Source organism: Hylobates moloch, unplaced genomic scaffold (genome assembly GCF_009828535.3).
Source record: "Hylobates moloch isolate HMO894 unplaced genomic scaffold, HMol_V3 SCAFFOLD_11, whole genome shotgun sequence".
NCBI lineage: Eukaryota > Metazoa > Chordata > Mammalia > Primates > Hylobatidae > Hylobates > Hylobates moloch.
Genome location: NW_026652286.1, coordinates 50,824,033 through 50,846,928, shown reverse-complemented (window position 1 = coordinate 50,846,928; position 22,896 = coordinate 50,824,033). Strand labels below are relative to the sequence as shown.

General features: G+C 45.6%; 1 protein-coding gene across 1 annotated transcript in view; it reads left to right on the top strand.

Annotated features, from left to right (window-relative positions):
* Positions 1 to 22,896, top strand: part of TENM4 (teneurin transmembrane protein 4) — a 417,322-nt gene that overhangs the window by 341,537 nt on the left and 52,889 nt on the right. Inside the window, exons 18-22 of the mRNA XM_058446567.1 lie at positions 4,963 to 5,224; positions 7,894 to 8,161; positions 11,359 to 11,502; positions 14,661 to 14,910; positions 17,185 to 17,205. Of these exons, the coding sequence (XP_058302550.1) occupies positions 4,963 to 5,224; positions 7,894 to 8,161; positions 11,359 to 11,502; positions 14,661 to 14,910; positions 17,185 to 17,205 (945 nt within the window). The remainder of the gene's footprint in view (positions 1 to 4,962; positions 5,225 to 7,893; positions 8,162 to 11,358; positions 11,503 to 14,660; positions 14,911 to 17,184; positions 17,206 to 22,896) is intronic.

Below are 22,896 nucleotides of genomic sequence, written 5' to 3'. Positions count from 1 at the left end.
CTCTGTGTTGGAAATTATGCTCCAGCTTGATTGATTTTAGCACCTCTTTAATCCAATATCAGATGTGAGCATGTCCCGGCCGAGGTGATAATGAAGTAGAGGCTCATCTGTTTGTAGACATGTGTGCCTCTTAGATGGGGTTGGCAAGCTTGGCATGGGGTGCCCCCTCCCCACCTCTCACTCCATGTGAATAGGAAGAGGCCCAGCTGGAAGACGTTAGTGGCCAGTCTTCAGGGATAAACTGGCCAGGCCAGGCCAGGCCACTGTTCCCTACCCTGTACACCTTCCCACCCAGGAAGGCCCTCATGAAGACTCCCGCTACAGCATGAAGGATGCTGCCTGCTGTATGAAAGTGGCAGATGTGAGCCTCCTAGGCAACAGGTATTCTGACCACATTATTACCTGCTGTGAAACATTCATCCAAAAGAAGCCTTTCAGGACTGCCTTGTTTTTGCCATGAAACTTGCCAGTCACTCCTGTGAGATGGCAAATCGTCAGTCCTTATGCCCTGTTGTGGTTGGTTGGAGTAGATTCAAAAAACACACCGAGTCTGGCATAAGTTCAGTGGCCTTTGGGGAAAGCTCAGTCTCTGACACCTCCCGATTCCTCCTGTTTGTGCTTCCTCTATAATTTCTACTGCCCACTGAGAGCATGGAGCTAAATATCAGCCGTGTTTCCTGCATCATCCTCCTAAATTACATCATGTAGCCAGAATTGCTGCAACAGAGCTTGAATTTCTGATCAATTCTTACCAATGCATTTTGGGGCTTAAATTTTCTTCCCAACTCAGCCACGGCATAATGCATGGGAAAGTTATCACTTGTTCTCTTAGTATCCAAAAATCTCTGTTTGTTATATGTGAACAGGTATCACTGCCCTCCCACCCTTCCTTAACTCACCTTCTTCCTTACCTCTCGTACCTTAGGAAAAACCATAAGACTAAGAGATATAGTCTGGAAATAACAGTGTGCACAAGTGGACTGAAAGTCCAGGGACATGTATTCTTCGCTTTCCAGGAAGGCACCATGATACTTGCCCTCATCCAGCTCCCTCACCCCCACACACATGCGCACGCACACACACACACACACACACACACACACACACACTTGCTGAAATCCCAGACTTCACACCTTAACAGGAGCTTACAAACAGAAAACAGTAGCAGAGAAGTTAGCCAAAGAGATCATTTAACAAATGGAAAATAGAGGCCATGAAGAAAAACTAAAAGAATAGCAGGCAAGAGATGTAGATTAGGCTCATTGAATTGAAAATTGGAGGCCAGGCGCAGTGGCTCACATCTGTAATCCCAGCACTTTGGGAGGCCAGGGCGTAAGGATCACTTGAGCACAGGAGTTCAAGACCAGCCTGGGTGTTCAAGACCAGCCTAGGCAACATGGCAAAACCATGTCTCTATCAAAAAAACATACAAAAATTAGCTGGGTGTGGTGGCATGCACCTCTAGTCCCAGCAACCTAGGAGGCAGAGGTGGGAGGATTGCTTGAGCCCAGGGAGGTCAAGGCTTCAGTGAGCCACGATTGCCCCACTGTACTCCTGCACTCCAGCCTGGGTGACAGAGTGAAACCCTGTCTCAAAAAAAAAAAAAAAAAAAAAGAGAGAGAAAGAAAGAGAAAAGAGAAAAGACAGAAAGGGAGAAAAGGGGACAGGAAAGGGAGAAAGGGGGAAAGGAAGAAAAGAAAGGAGCGGAGAGGAGGGGAGGGGAGGGGTGGGAGCCAAGACAAGGGAATGTGTGAGGCCCTGTGCTTTTCCCATCTATTATCCCATCTGTATAATTAATAACCCTGCCAAATGATTATGATCATCAGCTTCATTTTACAAATGAGAAAACTGAGGCGTGGAAAGGTGATATAATTCACCCATGGAGCAAGTAGTAGTGTTCACAATGGCCCTGTGCTGTTTGGGCTTCATATGATAACCAGGCCTTCCCTTTGGGGTCACATTCACATTCATGTCCAAAGTAGGGGTTTCCCCTCCAGAGGAGCGGGCCTAGCCCCAGCTCATTACTTGCTCTTGGCAAGGCCAGCTGCCCCCCTGCTTGCTCACTGCCTTGGGAATATGTCTTTTCATGTTTGTCTTTCCTCCCTCCTCACATACAACCTCTCATAAAGGGAGCTTATAAGTCTGGCTAAAATTCTGTTTGACAGTTAAAAATGTTCTATCAAGGCACAGATGCTCTTCAGTTCTGTGACAGAAAAATTGTTCTTTGTGTATTTCCCCAAAACCATGGGTATTCTCCTGGAGAGCCAAAACCTGAATTCTTGATTCAAAATAAACCCCACCCCAGGTGTTTCTCTATCATTGAATGATGGTGGTACTCAACTTCACCTAAGTGAATGAGGAACAGGCGAATGGGTGATAGCTCCTGCAAAGGGCGGAAGAGTCAGGCTTTGGAGCTTGGAGCCCCGAATCTGGGGTTGCCATCTACCAAGAGCAGAACTCGACACTAGGACAGGATGGTTCCAAGCGGAATCCTTGCAGTCTCTGGAGGAGAGAAGAGCAAGCTGCAGCAATGGGCCCGTTCCCACAGGGTGGATTTATCAGAGTCAAGATCATATCCTGCACTGAGGTCTCTCACACCAACTGCACAGATGAAACTTAGATTTAACTGCAGTAACAGCCAAAGTAAGAAGGGACGTAGGGTGTTTAGTAGATGTCAGTTCAGGAGCAGCTGATGCTGTCACTCATGCATTTATTCCATCAACTTTTAACCATTAAGCACTGGACTAGTTTCTGAAAACACAGTGGACTCGATGTCCATGGGCCAGAGAGCTCAACAAGCAATGACAGTGCAATGCCATGCGTGTGGGGTGGAGGAAGCTGGAATTCTGACTGGGTAAGACTGTGTGGGGGAGGTGAAGTTTGAGCTGTCCAGTTTGATAGTTAGGAGTTCTCCATCCAAAAAAGCCAATTAAGACAGGCCTTGAAAATGCCTACTACAGCCAGGGTGTGACAGAAGGAATGGACTAGTTTGAAGTCACCCCAGGAGATAGACATCAGGCCCAGTGAACAAGAAGCTGGAAAGAGAGGGACCCACACTCAAGTTAAAAAAAAAAAAAAGTTCTAACAGTCAGAACGAACCTAAAACAGAACCGTCCTCCTGTGGATATAGCAATCTCCTCATCTCTGGAATTGCATAAGTAGGAACTGAATGGGCCCTTGATGGTGGTTCTATAGAAGGAACTGATGCATCAAATGGGAGGCGGGCTAGGTCAGATGACCATTAAGTTCCTCTCCAGTGGTTCACCTATTACTTGATTTAAACTTTCTGTTTTAAGAAGAAAAAGGACACAAAATTCTAGTCTTACATCTTTTTATTTTTTATTTCTTATTTTTTTGAGACAGGTTTCACTCTGTCACCCAGGCTGGAGTGCAGTGGTGCAATCTCAACTCACTGCAACTTCTGCCTCCCAGGTTCAAGCCATTCTCCTGCCTCAGCCTCCCGAGCAGCTGGGATTACAGGCACCCGCCATCACTCCCGGCCAGTTTTTGTATTTTTAGTAGGGACGGGGTTTTAGCATGTTGACCAGGTTGGTCTCGAACTCCTGATCTCAGGTGATCCGCCCTCCTCAGCCTCCCAAAGTGCCGGGATTACAGATGTGAGCCACCGTGCCTGGCCTAGTCTTATGTCTTATTGCATGATAGGGCTTTAAGTAGCAGCCATGCTATGCCCTCTTCTTAGTTCAGCAGACCCAGCCTACCGGATTAGTGATGTACCTTGGTTCACATGTGGCCCTCTTTTCCCATTATCTATAATCTAAGTCCATCTGGCTTCTAAACATGTGGCTGCAGAACCCTCAAATCAGGTTCCCTGTGGGGCTGGGCAGTGTCGGAAATGTTGGGTGTACAAATAGGGAGGAACTCAGTTTTCTTCAATGTTCAGAAAGTAAAAGTGCATGCCAAGGCTTGGATGGGAAAGCGCCTTGCTAGATTTGTCTGCAGGTGATTGGAGTTAAGATGCCAGCACCAAACAGAGCTGCCAGTATGTTTCTGGCTGGGTCCTGTTTGGGCACATGATATTCTGGGGTGAGGCAAGGAAGACTCTGCCTATACAATCCCCATAAGCCTGAAACGAGAGGGGCTTAGCAGGGGGTCATCTGGGATCAGGGAAGGCCTGGAGACCATCATAGAGCAAACCCGTTTGGTGTCACATTGAAGACAGAACTAGGACTAGGAAGGCAGGTTTCTCCTCAGACCTCCCCAGCATCCTCAGAGGCTGATGAACAGAGGCTGGGCGGCCAGCTCTCCAAACGCTGTCACAGTGATCTCATCTCAACTAGGAGGCTGGCACTCAGTCTTCTGGTTCCCCTTTCACTTGTAAGATACTGTGATTCTAACTGAGCCATCTTTAAACTGCTTAGCTATTTTGTAATTGCAAAGGCCTTTGTTGAGTAATCTATCACAATTACAGCTAAAATTGCTGTGGAGTCATAGAATCTTAGAGGCTTAAGAATAATCCATTTGGGCCTTTGCATTTTACATATGAAAAAAATGAGGACCAAAGAGGCTAAGTGACTTACCCAAGATCACATAATAGTTGAAGACAGAGCCAAGACCAGGCTTGGGGTTCCTAACACCCAGATCAAGGCTTGCCCTGCTTTATTCACTGACTTTTCGCTGGGCTCCAGCTCTGACAGAGTTGAAAGGCCCTAAGTACCAGCAGCGCCACTGTCAGCTCTCGTGTATCCTGGAAAATGGCTCTCCACAGCGGTGGTTCATTTCAGCAAATTCTCTGTGTGAATCATTTTATGGGGAAAAAAATCTGCTTTCTAAAATCACTGCCATTGTTTGGAGCTGCAGTCAAATCTTTAGGCATTAGAGCCTCCCTCAAGAAATGCTCAGACCCTTTGGTGTAATTTTCTCTCCTTTCTTGGTCTCTCTCTCTCTTCCTGGTTCCTGCTCTTCCTGCTCCCCACCCCTTCTCAACCTTCCCCTCCCAAACAGCTTTGACTTGGTGACAAATGGCGGCATCTCCATCATCCTGCGGTTTGAGCGGGCACCTTTCATCACACAGGAGCACACCCTCTGGCTGCCATGGGATCGCTTCTTTGTCATGGAAACCATCATCATGAGACATGAGGAGAATGAGATTCCCAGCTGTGACCTGAGCAATTTTGCCCGCCCCAACCCCGTCGTCTCTCCATCCCCACTGACGTCCTTCGCCAGCTCCTGTGCAGAGAAAGGCCCCATTGTGCCGGAAATTCAGGTACCCACCTTTCCTAACTGCATTCCACCATGCTTTTATTTCATTTTGGGGGTGGAGGAGGATCTCAGAGACAGTGGAAAGAGAGAAGACACCTCTGTAGGGCTTAGGTCAGGTCCCATCAGCCTATTATGCAAAATCCAGCCACCAAACCCCACAGCAGGCACGGTGTAAGGGCATGAGGGGCACCCCTCTTACACATGGAAAACACGTGAGCACCTGGAACTGCCTGGCACACTCTGGTTTATACTAAATACTCTCTGTCTTTCCACTCTCCTGGTTAGTTCACTTCTGCCTACTTTCCTTTTCCCCAGCCTCCTGTGTCCCTCTCTCATTATTTCTATTAAAACTATTTAAAATAAATGGTTCTACCAAGAGGAATGTGCCAAAGGATCCCAAAGAGTGAGCATTATAATAAAGAGTAAATGAGAAAAATGTATATGAGGTGCTTAGCACAATGTCTGTCACCTAATAAGTACTCAATAAATTTTAGCTATTATTATTAAGATTATTTAATACGCGATGCCTTCATGCCAATTAAGGATTGCCTTGGCTGAAATCTATATATACAACTGCTTTACTTAACTATCATTAAAAGAAAGTAATTGGGAAAGATGCATTTTAATCTGATGGAAATCAAGATAGATATTTTCACCTAACAAAGCTCTGCCAGTTGAATTTCCTTCGCTGTCCCCAGCCCAGTTTCTAATGGTAGCAGTGAAGGCCTGAGGAAGAGGAGAGATGTCAGTGCAGAAGCCCAAGAGAAGTCCCGGTTGTCTCACCTGCCTAATGAGAACTCAGGCAATGTGCCTATTAATGGATTGCAAGCACTGGTGGAGCAGGGAGTTTATACATTTTTTTATGTATATTTCATGCCTGGCTGAGCAAACACTTTTCCGTGCGTACCCTGTTGAGTGGCTTCCAATGCCAGCCAGCAAGAAGGACATACGATCATTTTGAAATTCTCATTGCACTCACAGGTTGAAACCGCCTTTTCAGAGATTCAGCGCCTGTCTCCCGTCTCAACTACCAGGCTGACCTTTCTTATGAAATGGTTGTCAGTGGAGACAGAGCTTGCTGGAAAGAAGTAATTTGTTACTCAACCCTGGCTCAGCTCCAGCTAGACATTTTTCCCAGGAGCAGGGACTCTGGAACAAATGGGGTTAAAGGTCACACCCTCTTTACAGTGCTCCCTGAGCTGGATGCCTGCACATTCAGTTAGGGCAAAAATCTTGCTTATTATCAGATTCATGAAATACACATAAACAAACTCTTGGACTTTCCCAGTCCTCTCATAGGTTAGCCTTTGCAAGTCCTGGGAGATATGAATTTTAAAGGGTATGTTAAAGAAGGTAAATATTTTTGAGACCATCAGGATGGCACTTCAGTCATGCCAGGGGCTCACCAGGGTATAAGTCCTGCTTTGCCTCGAACTTATAAGCTGTAGTTTAGGAAGATTACCTTAGTTTAAGCCCAATCCCTAAAATTTCCTGTGTTCAGGAGAATGGGTGAGGGTAAGCGTTCACACTTGGCTATGAAATGGACAGGATGAAGAAGGCCCAGATCCACTGTAAACATAGGGTAGAATAGCCATTGTCCCTTGAATAGATACATTAGCCTCAATTGATTTAATGTTCCTTTCTTGAAACAGAGCCCAGAGCATCAAGCTGATAAAGTTATCTGCTTTTGCTGTCTGCCTGGGCATGATGGCATTCATTTAAACTTTCCAGCTTAGAACTAGGCTCATTGCACCCAGTAGCTAAGTGACCTGAGCATTCCCCAGGTCACAGCCTTCCCCACTCTGTCCATCTGGCACTGGAGCTGGGGCCCAGAGTGGCCAGAAGCTCCATGCAGCCAGTCCAGCCTCTGTCTGTGGATGAGCTGGGGCTGTGAACCACAGGTCCTGCCAGGCTGTGGTCTCAACTCTGCATAATTATTTGTTTGGTCAACATCTCATAGTCTGTTTAATTTCCTGAAAAAGAAAGTCATTTGGAACAGATCTCATTTGAGGAAAGTTTTGAGAGAGAAACCGTCCTTCCTGCTTAGGCAGCTGGCCACAGCAGTCTCTCTTCATGGCATCCCTGCTGCCAGCACCACCACCAGCAGCAGCAGCACTGCATGCCACTTGACAACATTTCTGTGCTAGGCACTTTACCTATGTGACCTTTCTCAGTCCTCACACAAAGCCAGTGAGGAGACTGAGATTCAGAGGTTCCGTGAGCTTTCTAGGATAACACAGCTCATGAACCAGTGGCAATGTGATCTAAGTATTTTATATGCATATCCTATGTGTTCCTCTCAAAACTGCAGTAAAATGAGTGCTGTCATCCCTGTTGTACAGGGCAGGAGGCTGAGGCTTGGCGAGGTGAGGTGACTCCTGCAGGGTCACCACATGAAAACTGGCCCCAGAAACCAGGTCCTCTGACATGTTTTACTCCTCCCCAATCTTTCTCCCGTCTCATTTATGCTTTTCCCTTCCTCCTCCTCCTCCTGCTTCTCTTCACCCTCTGCTTCCCCTCTTCTTTCCACTGTCTCCTCTTTTTTTCCCCTCCTCTCTCCTTCTGCCTTTCCCTCTACCTCCTGAACACCCAGAGTCCATGGGGCCACGCCATCTTCCCTCCACCGGGTGAGTCGACGACCGTCCCTTGCTGTTATCTGCCTCTGCTTTCTAGGCTTTGCAGGAGGAAATCTCTATCTCTGGCTGCAAGATGAGGCTGAGCTACCTGAGCAGCCGGACGCCTGGCTACAAATCTGTCCTGAGGATCAGCCTCACCCACCCGACCATCCCCTTCAACCTCATGAAGGTGCATCTCATGGTAGCGGTGGAGGGCCGCCTTTTCAGGAAGTGGTTCGCTGCAGCGCCAGACCTGTCCTATTATTTCATTTGGGACAAGGCAGACGTCTACAACCAGAAGGTGTTTGGGCTTTCAGAAGCCTTTGGTAAGCCTCCCGGCTGCAGGACTCAGAGAGAGAATAGCATTTGCAGGGAGGACTCTTTCTACCTCCCTAGTTCCTTCTTCCTTCCTTCCTCTTCTCAGATCAAAAATACCTAAGGCTTAATTGACCTTTAAGACCTGTCCATGACTGGCTAGGCCCTAAAAGAATGTGAACTGAAAGACCTGAATGTGGAAAACCCGACCATTACAATGAGGCTACAGAACCAAAGGGCCCTGAAAAGTGCCGTGCTCACTTGTGAGGGGCTAAAAGAGGTCATGTGCCACAAAGGCAGGACCAGGTGGACATTGCCTGGCCACCCCACAGCCATCCTGTGGGAACTTACCCATTAAAATAGGAGAGCTAAAAAATGGTTTCTTTCATTTTTTTTTTTTTTTTTTTGAGGTGCAGTAACTAAGATTCTTCCTCCATCAAAAATGCTTTTTGGCCTCTTTACCCAGCCAGAGAGGTCATCTTTTTGTTGTTATTATTGCTGTCTCTTTGTAAGATGAAACAGAAGTTGGCTGTAGCCTCACCTGGGGTCCTAGCCTCTCTTGGCCCTTGGGCTTCCAGGGGCTGGCTGTATGCATTTCTGCTTCCAGATTAGAGGAGGTCCCAGGAAGGGCTCAGAGCTGGACTCTTAGCAGGCCTAACCCTGCAGAGCTGATCCACCAAGCACTGGAGAGTAACCGTCCAGCAAATCCCTTCTCGTCTTGAACCCCACTCCAATTTCATTCCCTTAGGTTCAGCAAATGCAGAGATTCAGCAAAGGCAGAATGAGGAAGCAGAGAAGTAATGTTTTTAGAAAGGAAGGAAGTGGGGGAGGAAGGAAGGGAAGGAGGAAGAGGAAGAGAGGGAGAGAAGGAGGGGGGAAGAGGGAAGAGAGGGAGGGAGAAGAAGCAAGGAAGGGAGGGAGGAAGAGAGGGGGAAGAAGAGGAGGAGGGAGGTGGGAAGGAAATAAAAGAATGTTGCTCGAGCACCTGCTGTGGGCATTGTGCGCCCCTGTACATTAGTATCTCTGTTAATCCTTATAATCTGTGAATCAAAAATTGTCACCCCCAAATTCTGCATGAAGAAGCTGAGGCCCAGAGAAGTGAGATGACTTCCTAGTGAGATGCACAGCTAGGAAGGAACAGAGCTGGATTTATTCCAGATCTTTCCTATGGGTTCGCATCCCATCCTACCCAACAAGGGCACAGTGGGAGCAAAGGTGCCATCTCTCACTGTTCATGATCCCTTCTGTAGATCAAGCCACTTCTGTCATCTTTTTTAAAATGAGGCCTTATAACCTCTTGAGATAAAATGAGCACTGCTAGTGCCCGCCAGTCAGTTAAAAAGGGAAGTGACTGGGTTGGAGTCACTTTCCTAAGATCACATAGTGGCTGCTTAAGGAACTCAAGGCCATGAGGGAAGGGGTCATAGGGACGTCTTCCAGCCCATTCCCCTGTTGCCATAAATAGTCGCAGTCTTTTACAGCATCTACAAGAAACTATAAGGAGCTGCTCAGTTGTTAATTCCTGTCTTGAACATGTAGTAGAATATTGTCCACTGGAAAATAGTGCCTGCCCAGAAAGACGCGTGGAAGAAATAGCATTCCTGTCTCTGCTGGTTCCTTTCCATAGTCCAGTTACAGGACTTTTTACACACCCAGGGTCAGGGAGGCTGTCATGTTTAGTCTTCATCCCAGTGACCTTCTAAGGGGTCCTGGATTTATGAAACAAAAATAAATCCAGGGGATTTCCAAGCTTTGAAACCTCAAAGTAACTTCCAGCTTTTTAAAAGTAATCCAACTAAGTTCCTTTTCTATATATTCATTATAAATGACTCTAAACATTTTTCCTAATTTAAAAAACACCATAGTCATTAATAAAAATTTGAAAAATGGACAAAAATAGAAAAAAGTCGTATGTGATTCTGTAAACAAATACAACTAGTTTTCTTTTCTCATATGTAATTTTTTTTTTTTTTTGAGACGGAGTCTCGCTCTGTCGTCAGGCTGGAATGCAGTGGCGCAGTCTCGGCTCACTGCAACCTCCGCCTCCTGGGTTCAAGCGATTCTCCTGCCTCAGCCTCCCAACTAGCTGGGACTAGAGGCGCCCACCACCACACCCAGCTAATTTTTGTATTTTTGGTGGAGACGAGGTTTTACCGTGTTAACCAGGATAGTCTCGATCTCCTGACCTCGTGATCCACCCACCTCGGCCTCCCAAAGTGCTGGGATTACAGGCGTGAGCCACCACGCCCGGCCTGTGATTTCTTTTAATGCAAATTACCGTATATAACCAGTCTTTTCAACTGAGCATTTCTCCATAAGCATTTCCCAGGTCACCACGTTCTTCTTCGCTGTGATTTCCAGTGGCGTCATAGTATTCCTAGGGTGGATGCACTTGGGTTTGCTCACCGTCTCACCCCTCTTGAACCTTTAGATTACATCTAAGTTTCCAATATTATAAATAATGTTGTGGTGAAGACTTTTGTGCACAAAGTATTTTCCATACTATATTAGTCCGTTCTCGTATTGTTACAAATACCTGAGACTGGGTAATTTATAAGAAAAGAGGTTTAATTGGCTCATGGTTCTGCAGGCTGTACAGGAAGCCTGGCAGCATCTGCTTCTGGGGAGGCCTCAGGGAGCTTTGACTCATGGCAGAAGGCAAAGCGGGAGCAGCTGTCTTACATGGCAGGAGCAGGACCTGGGGTGGTGGGAGGAGGTGCTACATACTTTTAAACATCCAGATCTCAGGAGAACTCACTTACCATCATGAGAACAGCACCAAGAGGATGGTGCCAAGCCATTCAAGAGAATCCACCCCATGATCCAATCACCTCCCACCAGGCCCCACCTCCAACCCTGGGGATTACAATTAAATATGAGATTTGGGTTGGGAACACAGAAACAAACCCTATCACGTACTGAAGATTATTTCCTTGGAAGGGATTCACTTAGATCCTTTTAAAGTAATTGGTACATTTATTTTAACTTTTCCCCAAATGTAAAATTGCTCTTCCAAAAAAAAAAGAGAAAAAATTATTAAGGCTCAGCAACCTTGTGTTAGTATTTCACATAGTTCTGGTTGCCACTTAGAAATATGATCCTTTTTTCCTCTTCTACAAAAGATAAGCCAGGTTCCTTGCCTACAGGTCTAAAGGCCAAAGAGTGAGCTTTGCTCACTTACGCATTTTGCCTCTTCTGTCACCTACAGTTTCCGTGGGTTATGAATATGAATCCTGCCCAGATCTAATCCTGTGGGAAAAAAGAACAGCAGTGCTGCAGGGCTATGAAATTGATGCATCCAAGCTTGGAGGATGGAGCCTAGACAAACATCATGCCCTCAACATTCAAAGTGGTAAGTGGATTAATAGAATCACTTGAATCAGGCTGGGGCAGAACCTTGTCTCATATCCCTTGTGCCCTGCCAAACAAAAAATTCACACTTGGAATCCCATAGGCTCCTATGTGATCAGAGAGCTCAGTCAACAGATACTGCTTGGATACCTCCTCTGAGCCTGTCACTGTGCTAGGCACTGGGGATGTAGAAATGAACGGCCTCAAGGCTTTGTGCCTGTGAGACACAAATACTCACCAGGCAGTTTCAGTGTTGTGCCATATGCACCCTGACATCACAGAGGGAGGCACAGGGCACTATGAAGGCTAGAAGAAGAGCACCTCACCCAACGTCTTGGTTCATCAATGTGTCTCTTTGGTAAGAACTCCTGAACTGAGTCTCAGAGGGTCTGTAGGATTAGCCCTGTGTATCAAGTAGGGAGAACATTCTAGGCAGAGGGCACAGTATGTGCCAAAGCGCTGAAGCCTAAAAGAAAGTTACCGGAGAGAAGGTTCATTGTGATTTAAGCAGAGGATGACATGAAGGGAACAGCAAAAGACAAAGCTTGGATGTGAGCAGCTGGAGCCCAGGGTAAGAAGATTAGGACTTTCAACTTCATCCAAGGCAAATGTCAAGCCTCTGCAGGGACTAAAGCACGTGAGTGGCACCATCAGATCTGTATTATAGATAACTCAGTCTGACCATGAGCTGGGATGGGACAGCTAAATATGGTAATGATGTCAGATATCACCTGCCTGATCTAAAAAGGCAGTGAATGCCCATCAAAGCCACAGCATGTTTTCAGGGGGAATTGACAAACTAATTCTAAAATTTATGATAGAATACAGACTTGTAAATAGCTGATGCAGCCTTTGAGAACAAAGCAGAGGGACTCACCAGATATTAAGCTATCCTAGAAAAACCATATTATCTAAAACTGTGTGGTGCTGGCACAGGAAAAGATAAATTGATTCCATGGAATAGAACACATTCAGAAACTGACCTGGGAAGAGTAATTAAACTAGGCTTTGGCCCCAAGTTTCAGAAAAGCCAAAATAACAGAATTGGAAATAAAGTTTGCTTCTCACTCGCCTCACTTCTCACTCTGCGAGTCTGGAGGTAGATAATCCAGGGCTGCAGGGTCTGAGACCCAGTCTCCTCTCTCTCTGTGCTCCACTCGGGTTTTCATCTCCAAAGTCATGATCCAAGGGGACCACTTCAGATCCAGCCTTCACATCCACTTTCCAGCCAGCAGGAAGGAGGTCAAGGATGAAGAGCAAGTCCCTTGCATTGTAAGGACACCTCCCAGAAGCTGCCCATATCACTTCTACTTACATGCCATTGCAAGAACTTGTTCGTGGATGTAGCTGCCATGGAGCCAGGGATCGTGGTCTGTTCCAGGCAGTCATGTGCCCAGCTAAATAGCAGGGATTCTGTAACTGCAAAAGAAGGAAAGGTTGGATAGGAAGGAGAAGTTTCTGCCACATACCATGTATATATAAGAACTTGGAATATGACAGAGATAGCGTCATATATCAGTGGAGAATGGATGGGTGTTTTAGAACTTAGTATTGGGAAAATTGGCTCAATATGCAGAGACAAATTAAGTCCTCACTTCACACTGTATACAAAATAAATTGAGATATTTTCTTAAACATCTAAATGTGAAAGATAACATTTTAAAATTCATGGAAGAAAATATTTAAAAGGCCAGGCACTGTGGCTCATGCCTATAATCCTAGCACTTTGGGAAGCTAAGGTGAGAGGATCGCTTGAGGCCAAGAGTTTGAGACTAGCCTGGGCAACATAGTGAGACCCCATCTCTACTAAAATAATTTTTTTTTTAATTAGCTGGGTGTGGTAGCACATGCTTGTGGTCCCAGCTACTCAGGAGGCTGAGGTGGGAGGATCACTTGAGCCCAGGAGTTCAAGGCTACAGTAAGCCAAGAACATGCCACTATACTCTAGCCTGGGCAACAGAGTGAGACCCTGTCTCAATTAAAAAGAAGAAAGAAAAGAAAAAAGAAGAGAGAGGAAAGGAAAGGAAAGGAGAGGAGGAAGAAAGGAAGGGAGGGAGGGAGGGAGGGAGGGCCGGCAAGAAAGAAAGAAAGGAAAGAAAGAAAAAGAAAAGAAATTAATTAATTAATTAGTGGAGTACTTGCAAAAATCTCAGGAAAGGATTTCCTAAAACCTAATAAAGCACAAACTTTAAGGTAGAAAAATGATTGATTAGAGTACATAAAAATCAAAGATACCTGTTGAACAAAGGACAGCTCTGACAAAGCTGATAGGTAACAGTTTGGAGAAGATCCTGATGATCTGTAAGAGCACAGCTCACTTGGGCTTCAGTATGGAAGAGGTGAGGCAGCAGGCAGAGGATGCAGTTTGGAGGCTGTGAAGTGTGTATGAGGAAAAAGAGGATCCAGGCTAAAAAGAAACAGGATGGATATGAGAAGAAGCTTTTGCGTCATTGAGGTCAATCCCCTCATTTTGCTGGTGGGGAAACAGGCCCAAGGGCAGTTAAAGCAGTAAAGAGATCTATACAGGAGCTGGGATCAGCCCATTAATAACAAAGCTGGGTAAAAACCCATGCTTCTTGACTCTCCTTTGATGAGAAGAGACTGTGAGTTTCACTCATTCATTTCTATAAACATTCATTGGTATCTACTCTGTGTCAAGCTCTGCCCTAAGCACTGGGGATACAGAAAGGAAAAAGACATAGACTCCATGCTTGAAATGGTATCGATTGAAAGAGAAAAACAAGTATGATAAATAATTCATGCTGTCATAGAGCTGTGGACTGGGTACATGAGATATGGACAACCTACCTGAGAGGCAGTGTAGGTGAATGGCTAAGCACCCAGACTCTGGAGCTCTTCCACTTATCGTCTGTGTGACTTTGGGTAAGGTCGGTTAAGCTACCTGGACAGTCCCCCGTTACAGGAGGGATAATAACAGTGCCTATCTTACAGAGCTATGGAGTGAATTAAATCTGTGTGACTTGTTTAGGACAATCTGGGTTCCATTAGGGGGCCGAGGCAAAGCCTTGGGCTATAATCCTGGAAATGGTTGATGGAGATCTTGCATGCCTTGCAAAATCAGGGTGACTCTGTGGTCAACCACAGGAAAAGATACCCATTTCCTGCTCCATAAGCAATTCTGTTCTTTCCTTGTCCCAGGCATCCTGCACAAAGGGAATGGGGAGAACCAGTTTGTGTCTCAGCAGCCGCCTGTCATCGGGAGCATCATGGGCAATGGGCGCCGGAGAAGCATCTCCTGCCCCAGCTGCAACGGCCTTGCTGACGGCAACAAGCTCCTGGCCCCAGTGGCCCTCACCTGTGGCTCCGACGGGAGCCTCTATGTGGGTGATTTCAACTACATTAGAAGGATCCTCCCCTCTGGAAATGTCACCAACATCCTAGAGTTGAGGTATGTAAGGTGATGCTTTCTTCATAGTTCCTAATAATATGCCTTTGCCATCCTTTGGGCCCCGCCACATTACCTACTGAGCCCAGGGATGTAGGACAGGACAGAGCCTTGCCTGTCAGACTCTGAGACTTTGCACCTCCCAGCTCAAGCAGGTGCTGCTTCCCCAGTGCACTGCAGTGAAGACAAGCCACCCAGGACAGGGAGATGTCCCCGGCATCCAGAGTACATCTGTGACATAGAAGGCTGCTAGCAGCCAAAAATTAGACCCCTTGGAAGCCATTGAATCTTCTTTCTGTTTTCTAGAACTAAACTGATTAGAATGAGTCACATGAACCTTTTTTATAAAAACAAGGGGCTGGGTGCCATTGCTCATACCTGTAATCCTAGCACTTTGGAAGACCAAAGCAGAAGGATCACTTGAGGCCAGCAGTTTGAGATCAGCTTGTGCAACCTGATGAGACCCCCATCTGCAAAAAATAATTTAAAAAATTAGCTGGGTGTGGTGGCACCTGCCTGTAGTCCTGGCTACTCAGGAGGTTCAGGCAGGAGGATCCCTTGAGCCCAAGGGCAGTTCCCTTCAACTGACCGATATCGAGAAAACTGACCTCTCTGCTCCTCAAGTGCTGCAGAAGCAGCTGAGTCAGCCTCTTTCCCCATCCTGACCCTGAGTGATGGAGAACAGCCACGCTTATAGCTCAGGGAAGGACCTGATATGTTGGATTTTTCTCTATGGTTCCCTATCCTAGATCATTTTAGAACCAGGGCACTGTCATAGGGTGGGCTCAGGGGTCATGGAAGAGCTGTGCTTTAGAGATAAGGGAGCCTCACACTCCCTTTCAAGAGGAATTGCACCAAGCTCCCTCCCAACTCTTTTAGGGAATGGAATCTGCCTGTCTTCTGGGCCAGGGTGCATGTGAGCAGGACAGGCCCTAGAGCTGGAAAGACTTCCTCCATAGTGGGCAGGGGAAAAGAAAACTCACTTTTGCTGGGTTCCTACTATTTGCCAAGCATAACAATTCTCTAAGGTGTTTATTATTATCCCCCTTTGGTAAATGAAAAGATGGAGGCTTAGGGAATTTAAAGAACCTGCCCGAGGTCCAGCTTCTAGAATGGTGGACCCAAATCCAGAGATGATTACACACCTCTGCCTCGCCAAAGCCTTGTCACCTGGCCCAATGAGAGCCACTTCGACTTAATGCCTTGTTAAGTTCCTCCCTGGAGGTAGGATCCTGCTGCAAGAATCTCGCTCTGCAACGCACGTGTGAAAGGAAGGCAGGGCCAACAGCCGTAAGCCCTAAAGAGAAGGATTAGTATCGGCCCCACGCACAGGGCCAGACAAGCACATACACGGTAGGCTCATAGGAAATCAGATATCGGCTGAATGAGAAGAGGACCACCAGTGGAATATTCTCTGCCCTTCTTCTGTCTCTTATGAGTCTGACTGGCACAGACATCTGTCAAGGAAGAGGGATCCTTTGAGCATATTTGTGTCAGTCGGCTGCATGTATGGACCACAACAGAAAGCGCCATGGACGAGGAAATCAGCTTGCCTTGGCAGAGAAGCTGTACAACTTTGGACAAATCACTGAACCTCGCTGGACCTCCGTTTTCACCTCTTTCCAATAAGAGACCCCATTTTCCCTGCCTCCCTCCCACAGCTGTTGGGGAGATCATGACAGTGGGTAAGGAAGGGAGATATAAGTGAAATTTGAAAAAAATAAATTTAGAAGTATATTATCATTTTGATATATTTTTTCTCCCAGTCTTTTTTTCCTAGGCCTGTTTCTGTATCATACCCTCCCTTCTAATTATAGTCTATCTCCAATTCTGTATTCTATTATGAAGAGGCTCCCGGGAAGTGACCCAAGTTTGGGTAATTCTTTGTAGGGAAGTGTGCATGTGCAGACACAGAGCAGTAAGCATGTGTATCTCTGGGTATGTGTCTGTACAGAGGAGAGAATCCACTATTCCAATCTCTGTCTTAGCCCTTGTTAAAGCAGCAGAATGTGTCAACCTAGTCCTCTTCCCCCAAAGTCAGCAGTAGTGGTGCAGGTGAAACCATGCCTCTTCTGATATGTAGCTGCTTGTAAGTGAACTTACTGACAAGTAATATCCAATATAAAATACATCAGTGTCACAGCTGCTAAGTCTTTATTTATTATAGTATTGTATAGTACCATTGCTGTCAAGTTTTCAGGCTGCTAATAATGCTTCTAACCCTGCTGCTAACACCTCATTCTTTCTTCTATTCCCTGCTCTCCTGTCTTCTGTCAGAAATAAAGATTTCAGACATAGGTAAGCCAACCAGTGGAGACTTTCCTGCCTCACCCCTGCCTTGTTGCATGCTGTATGGTAAGCTGCACGTGTCAATTTCAGATGGCTGTATGGCAAAAGAATCCTGTGTGATTGGAACTGATTGGGGTAATCAGTTGCAATGGGAGGAAGTCATTAATAATGGCACGAATGGGTGGCAGTAGCCTGAACTCCTTGGATCTGTTACAAAGTGAGGCAGTTACTTTGATAGTCGGAAAGTAATATGGGAAAGAATTTGAACCTTGGAATAGTAATTTGAATGCTACAGCCTGCTTATCCTTAGAATAAATGAGGATGTCATCCTAACTGCATTGAGCGACTTTGATGGTCATGATAGGAAGTCCTGAGAACATCTTGATCAGGCGAACAATCTGGAAGAAGACAGATTTCACATTTACACTTCTGTGGGCATTCAAGGTGCCTCAGCTTGGGGATGCCAGGCAACCCCAGCCAAGCCCCAAAAGCTTGCCATCAAGGAGAAAGCAGAATCCGGGAACCAACTGCAGAGATCAATCCCCAAATAAGAACTTTGTCCCAGAGTGGGTTTGTCATGTAGACTCACAGCGACATGCAGTAAACAGAAATGGGTCTAGTCAGGCACACCAAGAGAAGTGTCTGCCTGTCAGCATCACCTGTCACTATGGCATTCACCTGACTCCTGGATAGCAGTCATCTCGGAGTCCCCTGACCTCACACACATTGTGGTGACGTGAAAAGTAACCATGGGCAGATAAAGCTGTGGCTTGCATGGCCACAGAAGTGGCTCTCAGTTATCCACCTATGGCTCAGATCAAAGTGGTTTGGGGGTGGTGCTAAGTTGGGATGAAAGAAGGTCTTAGGGGTGGTGGAAAGAGTCAGAGAGACCCAGAATCAAGTAATGATTCTATCTCTTTCGATAGAAGTAGCTACATTATTCATGTAATAATTGTATGTGTTATTTTAAGATAATATTTATTATATAAGTAGTAAATATAATTATTTAATAATTCACATGTACAGAACATTTACTATGTAGCAGATAGAGGGTTATGTGCTTTACATGGATTGTAGCATTCTATTCCCAAACCACTCTGTGAAGTAGATATCCATGATTACATCCAGTAGACAGACGAGAAAACTGAAGCTCCCCAATTATGTGGCCTTGAAAAAATTCCTTCATCTCTCTCAGCTTTAGTTTCTAACATAAGGTTAATAAAATCTCCCTTGGAGTGTTGTTATAATGATCACAGAAGATATTTGTAAACTATTCAGTACTTTTAGGCACAGGGAGGAGCTCCAGAAATAGTAGTAGTAGTAATAATAATGATAACATCCCATAGAGTTAACAGTATTATAATTTATTATCATAACAATTATTATTATATGATAATGATGATGTCTCCATCTTTCCCAAAAAGGAATTAAATCCTCTTACACCCAAAGGCACATGTATTAAAGTAAATCAAATAGAAATTGGTAACAAAAGAAAAAAGGAGGAAACATATATGTGATTATTTATTAGATTAAGCTCTGAGCTTCCTGGCAGCAAGTGTAAATAAGAAAACATAATTATTTTCATACTTTGTGGTATCAGAAATTGAAAACATGCCCATTTCTCAGAAGAGAAAATTTTTTTCCTGACACTGAAATCTGAGATTTCCAATGAGATTTGTATGGATGATACTGAACTATGTAATGGTCCATGCCTTCAACTTCAGTTGTACAGAAAACACAGAAGTACATTTCACGTGAAGGTCTTGGATTAAAGCCTAGCATTTAATGTTGAAACATTCAGTTAGTGGTGGCGGCTGCATGGGACACAGCCATGACCCAGGGGGACATAGCCAGGAAGAGTCAGGAGGCCAGGTGCTGTCCGCCCATGCTTCACATTCGCCGTGTGGCTTTGGGCCGGTTACCTGGCATTTCTGGTTTCCAGTCTCATCTATAAACAAAGAGTTTGTGGTTTGGGAACATTTTGTTTCTGATGTTCAGCGATCTTTTTATATATTCATGGTATGACTTTAAACCCTTCATCAATTCATTGTTTTCTTGGGTACTAAAAACTTTCTAAGATGAACCAAAGTAGAAAGGAAAAAAGTTTTCTAAAGAGAACCAGAAGACAGAGAGCCTGGGTTCAGCTCTGATGTTAACTGCCATCTAGATATTGGCAAATCTCTTCCTCTCTCTGGGCTTCAGTGTCCCCATCAGTAAATGTTGGAGATGGATTTTAAAAATTATGAAGTTATGTCTCTTCCTCCATTAACTGTCTCAGCCACTCCCAGTAATATGTCTGGCCCCATGACTGGCGACTTTAGCCTGTGTGTGTGCTTCCCCGGAGCAGACTCATGTCTGCCTTTTGCTTTTCCAGCCTCAGAGCCAGCCTGCTGTGCTAGGCATGCTCAGTACAGAAACCCATAATCCATGGGGCATCTTCCTCTATGGACTCCTTCAGGAAACAAGCATCTTTACCTCTTCCCAGAGCTCTTCCCTAGGGTCACGGAAGATGTTTGAAGCCTTTTCTTCAGAAGTACATTTGAACTCAAGTGTCCATCAAACCCAGCTACACATATTATATTAACTCAGAGCCCTTAACCGTCCCAGGAAATAGGTTGAGCAGGACAAAATAAAGTCTGACATACTTAGTGTTTCCACTATGCACCAAGTCTTCTAGAAGTTTCTAAAGGAACCAGCTTTGCTTAAAAGCTGCCATTTATTGGGTATTTTATTTCTTAGTGGAACAGGCACTCTGCTCAGAGGTTTATAGTCTTCATGCAATTTTGTCCTCAAAAGAATCCTTTGAAATAGGTGTGACTATCCCCATTTCTCAGCTTAAGAAAACTGAGGCAATGGAAGTGATGTGACCAGGGTCACTTAGCCAAGTGGATGGTAGAACTGGTATTTGAACCCTTGACTGTGTGGCTCCAACACTCAACCTCTTCCCACTGGTTCTGAGAACTGGGGAATCAAGTTCTGCCAGGGCTGCCAACTGCTGTCATTGAAGGACGCTCCTTTGCATGTGGCAGACCTTACTTAGAGACAAAGAGAATTCTCACTCAGAAGCAAGTGAGCCTGTATGTCCCTACAGACTCCTAGACTCCCAGCTCCTACTGGGAAATTCCAAACACCATCCAGAATGAGGGCAGAATGAAGCTTGGCTTCAGCCCATTAACTTCAGGAATGGTACCCTGAAGGCCTCTTGATTTTACATCACTTCCAGAGAAACTAAGGTTATGTTTGAGGAACTAGAAAAGAATGTGGGTCCTCAGAGACTTCTACAGCAAACTGAAAATGAAGCTGTGATCTTACTCTGTGTCCAGCCCTGCTCAGGATACTGGGCATCAGAATTGAATCAGACATGGTCCGTTCCAGGAAATGCTCCGTGTCCACATAACCAGGCCTAAGGCCTCCACTGAAGGCCGTCTTCCACCTCATGCTCTGAGACATTTATGATTTGTAGAGTATTCTGAGGCCTTGCTGCTCAAAATACAGACAAGCAACATTGGCATGCTCTGGGAATTGTTAGAAATGTGGACTCTCAAGTTCCGCACCCCAGAACTACGGAATTGAAATGTGCATTTTAGCAAAGGCTCCAGGTGGCACATGACAGTTTAAAAAGAACTGCTCGAAGGCCATGGTTCCCAAATCTGGCTGTGCCTCCAAGTCACTTGGAGAAATCTCAAAGATATAGATGCCCACACCCTCCAATCGTTATGGGTAAGGCTATTTTTAAAGCTCTCCAGGCCATTCTGATGTGTAGCCATGTTTGAGAACCATCACTCTAAGATTGCTAGAAGTGAGCATTTCCTATGTATACTCCAGCCATAGAGGCTAATTCAGCAGAACTTTCTGGAGTACTTATTCTACATCAGCCCAGTTCAAAGCAGCAGAGACTGGTAATCAGTCCCTCCTCTTGAGGATTTCAAAGTTTCATCCAAAATACAGACAATTAAACAGAAAAGTTTAATTGGTGCTACAGATACTAAAAGTATAAACTTTGTAAGCTCTAGTGGAGACACAATGAAGGAAGAGGCCATTTCTACCAGTGAGGAAGAAGTGGGGGTTCAGGAATGGTATTACAGATGAGCTGAACCTCAGAAGATGAGCAGGTACTCCCAGGTGAATATGGGCAGAGGAACCTTTTAGATCCTGAGCAGCAGGGTGGGGAAGTAGAAAGAACACAGACTTTGGAGTCAAGCAGAACTCGGTTGGAATTTCATCCTGCCACTTAGGAATCTGTGGTCCCAGACAAGTCACTTCACCTCTTCCAGTCTCAGTTGTCTGAAATATAAGGGAGGAAAGTACCTACCTTACATGGTAGTTGTGAAGAAAATGAGGTCATGTGTGCATCAAGTGCTAGTGCAGTGTCTGGGACAGAATGGGCATCCCCAGGTGGTCACAGATGCATTCTTTTCAGTGGTAGTCATCTCTGCAGCTCTGTTCTGCAGACAAGTGGCACTGCAGCCTGGTGGAGTCTAGATGGGCATCACAGACGCAGCTGCAGCTCCCAGGGGCAGGTGGCAGGAGGACGAAATGAGTTGAATGTTCAGAGAGCTCTGCAAACTAGAAAGGGCTGTTGAGATGTATAATTTCATTTGATCCTAATGACAAGCCTGTGAGCATAGCCGAGCAGGGACTTAGTCATTTGACAGCTAAGGGACCTACGATTTGAACTATTTAGGTGACTCACCTAAATGAGAGCCTACACCTTCTAAGTGCAAAGCTAGTTGTTGTTTTCCCTATGCTTAACTTACCAGCAGACCTCAGATTTGTCCTTGGGCCGAAAGGTGCAGCCACAGCTCTTACAGACTCTGGGATAATCCTGCCAATGCCACTCTGTCCTGGAATTCACTGATCTGAGAAGCTCCACATGAGTGACATTTCTCTGGAGCAGTGCAGAGAGACATGAGCTGGAAACTCAGGGGGCTAATCTAAGTGGACAGGGCCTCCTCACCATATCCCCTCAGGGACCCTTTTCTGCCAAGGTAAATAGCACCAGTTTATCATGAGTGATGTGCAAAGAAATGAAAAAAATCACCCCGCCTCAGAGCTGTCATCAGAAAAGCAGAAAGATCAAGGCTGCCCCGGCATTACACAGTAGGATCTAAGGTCACCGCATTTATTTAGCCAGAATTGATGTCATCTGGGAAGATTAAATCTGTGCTACATTATAGGGTAAGTCTCAGGAGACATTTCAAAATAGACAGGATACCTGTCCTGTTTACTGCTACCCCCAGAAGAGAAGTAAAAGAAGAGCTAAATAATGCAAATGCAAACACTACCTAAGTAATCTAAAAATAGACATGCCATCTACTTAAAACAAGTGGCTGCTATGGGCTAGAAGGCACGAAGCAGAACATTGGAAAAACAAAAATGAACAAAATCCAGTCTCTTCCCTTCAAGTATTGACGATTGGGTTTTGGAGGCACACACATAAATGAACAGTCACAGCATTATGTCCTATCATCCAGAAATGAATGGATGCAAATCTCCACACACAGGGAGGAGGCTGGGGAAGGTTTGCAGAGGAGGGAGCATTTGAACTGACAAGTGAAGGGTGAGTAGGAAAGGGAGGGGCAGGGCATACTGCAGAGCAGGAGCAGCAGGTGCAGGCAGACTTGAGGCATGCTGCAGGGACAGGTCTGTGGTCAGGTGCAGGGTGTCTGAGAGAGGAGGGAGGACGGGAGGGTGGAGCAG